Source organism: Vigna umbellata, chromosome 1 (genome assembly GCF_029865625.1).
Source record: "Vigna umbellata cultivar VRB3 chromosome 1, Vumbellata_1.0, whole genome shotgun sequence".
In the NCBI taxonomy this organism is placed as follows: domain Eukaryota; kingdom Viridiplantae; phylum Streptophyta; class Magnoliopsida; order Fabales; family Fabaceae; genus Vigna; species Vigna umbellata.
This window is the reverse complement of record NC_142165.1, coordinates 30,816,073-30,824,293: the sequence shown is the minus strand read 5'-3', so window position 1 is coordinate 30,824,293 and position 8,221 is coordinate 30,816,073. Positions and strand designations below refer to the sequence as shown.

At 34.0% G+C, this 8,221-nt stretch overlaps 1 protein-coding gene across 1 annotated transcript; it reads right to left on the bottom strand.

Annotated features, from left to right (window-relative positions):
* Nucleotides 1-2,632: 2,632 nt before the first annotated feature.
* LOC148205120 (uncharacterized) lies at nucleotides 2,633-5,285 on the bottom strand. The gene is made up of 7 exons (XM_088103107.1): nucleotides 5,102-5,285; nucleotides 4,772-5,022; nucleotides 4,482-4,694; nucleotides 4,299-4,391; nucleotides 4,119-4,220; nucleotides 3,685-4,035; nucleotides 2,633-2,704 (listed from the first exon to the last, which is right to left on the bottom strand). The coding sequence occupies exons 1-7, from the start codon at nucleotides 5,283-5,285 to the stop codon at nucleotides 2,633-2,635; spliced, it is 1,266 nt and encodes a 421-aa protein (XP_087959233.1).
* Nucleotides 5,286-8,221: the final 2,936 nt, after the last annotated feature.

Here is an 8,221-nt window from a genome sequence, read left to right as displayed (position 1 = left end):
AACTTTGAAAGGCCTAGGCTTGAGGAAGGGTAGGACGTATTGAAAGGCGAGTTCCGGGCTTAAGCCCTTTACCCGCCCAGCGATCTTTTGATAACGATTCATGAACGCTTTTAAGGTTTCCTCCTTCCCTTGCCTAAGGTTGACCATATCGAAGGTAGTCAAGTTATGGGTACTACTGCTTGCGAGTTGACGGTTGAACATGCATTATAGTCCCGCAAAAATCTCTATGGAGTATGGGGGAATTGAATTGAACCATTCCAACGCCTCATCCTCTAGTGAGAGAGAAAACGCTCGGCACCAGATGGCATCGTTGCCCGTGCAGAATGTCATTGTGTTGGAAAAGGTCTTAATGTGGGCCTCCGGGTCCTTCGTCCCATCGTATATCTTGAACTGGAGCGGAACGAACTGTTCTGATATGTGGACGTCCATGATCGCCTAGACGAAAGGGAGCAAAGTGGATGAGCTTTCGTCTTTATCGCTAATTGGCGCTCTCGGCATGAACGGATTTAGCCGTACTTCCTTCGACTTCCTGCTTAGTCGGTTTCCACGTTTCATCCGGCGACCTGCTATGCTCGGTTTTATCTTCCACAATAACCTTCCCACATTCCTTACCTCGCTGCTCTCCCTTCTGATTCCTTCTCCTGGGCAATTCGCGTCGAACATTTCGCCCTTACGACTATGAGTTTCGCTTCGTGACGCTGTCGCATCTCCTCCATCTTCTGTTGCAACATCCGAATCATCTCTACTGGATCGTCAACGCTCATGTTTCTCGTGGTCACCATTGGGTCAATGAAGAAACTCGGCCCCACGGTGGGCGCCAAAATGTTTCGGTTATGGGGATGAGTCACTAAACACCTTCACAATTTGTCCATCCTCGTTGTCCGGTCTTGCTCCTTATGTTCCAAGTTTGCTATTTCGGCCAGTGTGTACCTGCTAAAGATACTCCGATGCCAAAGTCAGTAATCAAACCGTCCGGTTATCCAATATAACAATGGTAGTAATTAATGCACAATAAATGTTCCACCTACCTGTTACCTTTGACTTACATTTATAGTTTTCTGGCGTGTGCCTAGGATTAGCGATGTCTTAATCTCGACCCAATCCTGATCCGTTAAGCTTAATTTGTAATTTGCCTTAATCTCCCTAATCAGTATTCGTGTGCTTGTGAGATCGGTCGTCCATATCGGTCAATTATCTTTGGTGACCGGACGGTCATGTCATGAGCAATGGAGGTCGTCCAGTCATACGGTACAATTACAATATGTTGAAAAATCATTAATTCTGCCAAACAACATTGTCCTTATAGTAAGAACCTTTTTTCTATATACCCATCATACACCTCTACATCTTCGTTCCACATACCCATCAAATTTTTAATAAGAAGTGTGAAGTATATGTTTATGTCATTTCCTGCACTACAAAAAAATTGTTATTTAGTGGAGGTTTATTTTCCATATATATATATATATATATATATATATATATATATATATATATATATATATATATATGTTTCAAGAAATAGTTTAACTGTGTTTTGGGGTTGTTGTTTTAATTTTTATTTTTTTGGTCTATTTTCTGTTTCTAAAGATTTATATAAAGATAAAAAAAATATTTTCTTTACCAGTTAAAAATAGAAAACAATATAGATTTGATAGAATTTTTATCTAATTTTATGCACAATTAGTTTAGAGACTTATCAGTATATTTAAAATGTTGGTCAGAAAATTGGAACAGAGTCAAGAGAACTAATATGTAATAATGTTAGTATTTGAAATCTGAACAATAAGGAAACTCTGAAAATTTATATGACAATTAAAATCTAATTATGTACATGAGTTGTTAGATACAATTATTTCCCCTTAATTTGTTGTATTATTGCTCCCAATTTTGATTATGAATGGAGAGACATAACTTATATATGTAACAAAAACATATAGAAAGTGTTTTTACTAAAACAAATAACACTACAAAAAAAAGGTTATTTAGAGGAGGTTTTTTTTTCGATTTGTGGGGGTTTTCACCCTTCGCAAAATAAATTTCGGGGGTTTTTCAAACCGCCGCAGTTTGAGTCGCCACAAACTATCTGCGGGGGTTTTTTGCGACCCCTGGTATCGCGTTCAATTTGCAGAGGTTTTTTTGCGGAGGGTAGAAACCTCCTCTATTACTGACTATTAATTTGTGGGGGGTTTTAACCTCCTTTATTTTCAAATATTTGATCACAAAAGTTTTCTATATTTTTTGTCAGTTTTTTTATTTGATGATTATTAAAATATATAATATCATTTTTTGTTTAATGATTATTAAAATATATAATAACTACCTATTTTCACCAATTTCTTTCTTTTCTTCTTTTTTTTTTTAATTTCAAAATTAAGTAAATTTAATTTTTTTTAAATTATTAAATACCAAACAAATATGATTCCTCTGAATAAAAAATTGATACCATAAAACTAAAACCCCTGAGTAGGAAGGAATTTAGAAAAATAAATTGAGAAACAATTGTATGTTACAGAAGGATAGGCTAGAAGTCAATGTAATCCTATTGCAGAAATAGTTACAAAGAAAGAAATGTTACCCAATTCATAAGAAACTAAGTATAGTTTTATCCTAAAACAGTATCATAAACTTCCTAAAGGTTACTTCCATCAGATGATTGTCTTGTTCCCAAAGGAGAGTCTGGCTCATTTGCATCACGAGCTTGCTGAAATAATATAAAAAATATTAATAAAATAAACTCAATTACATGTGCTCACATTTTGAAAATAATATATAAAAAATCAATCAAATAGAATAAACATGCTCTATCAATCAAATAGAATAAACATCTTCTATCAAATAGAATAAACATGTTCTAAAAAATCAATCTTATGTATAACGAATTTATAACTTGAGGACAGCAGCTACAAACTATAAATACAGATATACATACTTGAGTCAAAATCATCTTATGTATCGACATTAAAATACAGTACAAATGTTGTGTAATGAATATATATATATATGTGCATGCCTATATACACTTTGATATAGTATTGTCTTGCTACTATCGTAATCCGCATTCATTCCATTATGTAATTTAATTTTTCTAACCACAAGACGTGTAGCTCATGCACTAGGTACAATAATGTGCCAGTTAGTTTGGATCATTCTGTGAAGTACAATAATGCACCAATTAAATGAGTGAGGGTTAATGAGATCGATGTAGGGGAGTAGCATGAACTAGGTCCTTGTGTAATCTAAGTTGAAAGTGTAAGAACGATGTTATATATAATAAACAATAGAATACAAGTTAAAGTAGTGACAATCTCTGGGCCCAATGTTTGTTAATATTAGAAAGCAATGGGACCAAGCTCAATTTTCCTTGGCTACTGCAATTACTACTTTACACCATATATAAAATGCAATGGACCAGTACTTCTCACACTATGCATATAAATCTTACTGCAACAATCAATAAAGCTAACTACAACACAGATACAGACAACAACTAACTACCTAATTCTCACACTATGCATATAAATCTTACTGCAACTATCGTACTCAGAACTTGAATAATGAATAATATATTGGAAAAGCACGACTTATCAACATCTATTAAACTAATTTCCTAAACTCAACTGCATGTGCTCACAATAATTATAGTAAATCAAGCATATTACTTATTCTTATTTAGTAACTTACTTGTGGTTGAGAATCAAAGAAGGTAGCCAATTCATCAGGAATCTTTCCTTCCTTCATTATCATATATTCTTTCAACGCACCCAAGGTGGTTTGAACTTGGGATTCTAAATTCATGTACTTTTGTTTCCACTTATTAGAAGATGTTGATGATGTGGCACTACTAGATGAACCAATGCTTAAATCTAAAAGTCGCATTCTTGTATTTCTGAATGAGTTAGTAGGAGCTGCTCCCAAACCCATGCATCGCACTCTCCCAGAATGCTCTGGGCCTAACACTCTACCAACAACATCTTGAGGGGAAACCTGTGATTCATCAGCAGTGCTTTGACTCAAACCCACTTCAATTTGTTCCTATAGGCATATAACAAGTTGTAGTCAAAGATATAAATATTGAAGCATAATGTTTGAAAATATCATATTATAGTAAAACTAACCGCTATAGCCTTTGCCGCCTCATTTACAAATGAGTCATCTTTTCTTTTATGAGTTTCGATATATAACATTCCACGACTAGGCAACTCTCCACTATCCAAAAGCTAAATAAAAGGATAAGTTAAAATAAATAGTAAATTTTGAAAAATACTAAAAACCGTCATGTGTACTAATATCACTACCATCTCATGTCTTCTTCTTGAGATATGTTTAGAGCCACCAGTATGAGGAATTACTTGCTTCTTGCGATTTTCTCTATTTTTTTTACAAATCTCCTACGAAAAAAACAATTGTAAGTTGACATAACAATCAAAATAATAATATACACAAACAATTCATAGCCTAAACAATAATGAAACTTGTACCATTGTCTCCTGTTTTAGACGATATGTAACAAAGTGAGCCCATTGAGTTCTGTTTATTCCGGTCGGCACATTACATATGATTTGATCTTTTGTTTTTGTTGGATCATAGAACTCATTCCATAAACTTTGTCTATGTGCAGCCCACTTCTTACCCAAAGTTAATTTGCAATATCGTTGGGCAATAGCTTCAGTAGTCTTAAAACAAAATCGAACCTTTTGAAAAAAAGAAAACATGGTTAGTGAGTAAAAAGTAAGTGTGCGGCATTTGAATACATGAATGATATATATACCTGTAACACTTCCTTAAAGCATTCTAAAAAATAGGAGTTAGGCATGCCTGTTTTGCCAGACCACCTTCCACAATTAATGGGAAATAAATTATCATCTGTTGCTAATATCCCACAATATCCCGCAAGTACTCCTTGTCCTTCGCCTATAGCCATGCCTACCTCATCAAACTCTACAATGATGCGTTGCCCATTAGGTAAGTTATTTACTTCTCTGACCTTCACGTTTATTTTCTTCATAACTCCTTCCAGGTCTTTAACAATAAAAAAAACTTACTCAACCATAAGTAAAATTTAAAAAATTATGCATGCAGAAAAATAAATGACATATACCTATTGCATCGACATTCCAATATGATGAAGATTCACGTCCAACATGTTTTTTGGATGTTGTAGGTTGCTCTATGTTTTCTGTGGGCATCGATGGTGTTGAGTTCAATGAATCATGTGATGAGGTCTCATTTGTTGGTGAAGGACTTATTAAAACATGTGGCTGTACTTCAATGGATTCAGACATTGTAGGATTTGTTGATGGGTAGGATTTGTTGATGGTGATTGGTCTTCAATCAATGGAGAAGTCACTGTAGCATTTGTTGATGGTAAAGTACCTAAAGATTCAGGTTGAGGTGATGATTTTTGTAGATTTCGGAATCGCTTGACCTTTGGCATGGCTACATATTTATGACAAATATTAAAAGAAAGAAATGCATTAGGCAAAAAAAGTATGATATATATGTCATTCTAATTAACTTCCAGTATTGTTATTCTAATTCTGGTTTCATTCAGTTAACTTTGTAATAACAGTACTTCTTTATATTAGAATTTTAGAAAGTCTTAGTCTTGTGCAGATGTTTTCAAAGACAAGTTGATTCTTTGATTGGCTGTAGGCTTCTCTCATCATGCTTACCTCGATGTGCAAGTTCTATTTTTATTCTTTCCGGTACACTATAAGTTCTAAACACAAGAAAAATTGTAGAAAGAAGCAGTCAGGGTTTGTTAAAGTGGTTAATGCACAATGGCGTTCTTGATTGGGTGATAACAGTTGAAAAACTGTTATTTTCATGCTTAAAGTTGATACTAAAAGCAACCTTTAGACTTAGAAACTAGCTTGAAATCATGCCTTTTGTTTATATTTTCAGAAATAAGAGAGCTGGACAGGTTTATGCTTGATTTAAGTGTTTTTGTGCAGGTTTTGAGGTGAATTTGGTGAAAGAAGTGAAGAATAAGAGAGAGGACATTAGAAAAGAGAAGAAAGAGTGCAAAAAGGAGAAGTCGAAGGCACCGCTCAGCGGCAAACTACCGCTGAGCGGCACTCAAGAGGTGGCGTTGGAACCGCTGAGGGGCAAATGGCCGCTGAGGGGAAGAAAGAAGACGCGTAACCACCGCTGAGCGGTAAATGGCGCTGAGCGGCACTTTTTGGGCTTGGACTTTTATAATCTTTTGTAACTCTAGATTAGTATTTAAGGGCTTGCACGTCCTTTAGTTAGTATCTTTGGCAGAAACGAGGCAAACACTCTCTCTTTCACCCCTTTGAAGGAGGATCTTGGATGCTCAGGCTACCTCTTCACCTTTTTAGGGTTTATTCTTTCATACTTTCATTGTTATTCATCTAGGTTCACCATGAATATGGTGAACTAAACCTTGTATGTTTGTTGGGGAATCAATGTAATCTCTTGAAGCTCTCATATATGGATTTGTTGAATACATCTTTGAATTAAGACATATGCTTTCTTTTCATCATTAGTTAGGGTTTTTCCTCTTTGCTCAATGCTTGCATTGTTTAACTCATTCTAATGCATGATTATTGGTTTTGTTGATACGGACACGTACGGGGAAATCTAGATCCGGGGAATTTCTCCCAATATTTTACTGACAACATTATATTGGTTGCCTTAAGCTCCTGCACTCATGAACTAATCATTAGGAATGCTAGGAATTGTATGAACTATTTGATTAGGGAGAAGCCATCTAGAATGGTACATTAGAGAGTGGCATTAACAATGATGATTTGAAAGAGGAATTCCTAAAATATATGAGAGTGGATGAGATGAAATTGACCCCCAACAACATATTCATTCATTTAATCCATTGAAAGTGTTTATCTTATGTCTTTGCCATTGATCAATTCATGCATACATGTTTATTTTCGTCTTGCATATTAAAATTTCAATCATTGTTTTCTTAAGTCTTAGTTAATCAAGAAACCACATAACTAAACTAGGCCGAGAGTCCTTTGGGAAGAACGATACTTGGTCTTACCAAGTTTTATTACTTGAACGATTCGGTCATACTTGCCGATTGTGAAACAAGTTTGTGACATCATATTTTGGTGCTTACAAATTTGTCCATCAAGTTTTTGGCGCCGTTGCCGGGGACTCGTGGTTTAACTGGTTAATTTGTGTGATTATTGATTATCTTTGACTTATTTTTTTTATTTTTAATTTAAATTTCGAATTTTTATTTTATCTTATTTTATTTTTCTGTTTATATTTTTCAGTTTGTATTTTATTTGATTTTATTTTATTTTATTTTTTTTTTTTGTTTTTTTGTTTTCTGTTTTTCTGTTTTCTTTTTTTATTTTCTGTTTTTTTATTTTTCGGTTTTTATTTGATTTTATTTTATCTTTTTAGATTAGATTTTATTTTATTTTATTAGATTTTATTTGTTTATCTTTTTAGGTTAGATTTTATTTTATTCTTATTCTATCTTTTAGGTTAGGTTAGATTTTATTTTATTTTATCTTTTAGATTAGATTTTATTTTTTAGATTAGGTTTTATTTTATTTTATTTGATTCTATCTTCTAAATCTCTTATCTTCTTATATCTTTTCAATCTTTATTTTCTTTTCTCTATCTTTTTGTGCTAACAATTGTTTTTAGGGTTTTGTGCCTAATGTCTGCAGAATGCAAGTTGGTCAAGAGTTTAATTATAGGGGCACTCAATTCTACCAAAGTAATCTCAACCAATGGTGGGAACCTCACTCAAGCATGGATCAAAGCCAATTTTGGCAAGCTGCTAGACAATTTGAGAACCAACCACAACAACAATGGCAGCAACAACCCTTTCTATCAGGAAGTTTGGATAGGTTGGAGGACACCCTTCAACGATTTTTAAAAAATTCCGACTCTACTCAGAAAAGCATTGAAGAATCATGTAAAAGAATGGAGATGCAACTTCGTCACATTAGTCAGATATTAAATGATGATGTTAATACTGATGTTAACCTTAAGGAGGAAGGGCAAGTCATTATCACTGAAAGTGACAAGATTCTTGATGAGGAAAAATTAGAGGGAGATGAGGAAAGGGTAGAGAGAAAAGAGAAAGAAGAGTTGAGTGAGAAAAATAAAGATGAAGAAAAAGAGAAAGAAGTGGTTGAGAGAGAAGAGAGAAAGAAGATTTGTGTGAAAATAAAGAAGTTGAAAAGAAAAAGAAAAGGGAAGAAAAAAATAAAAG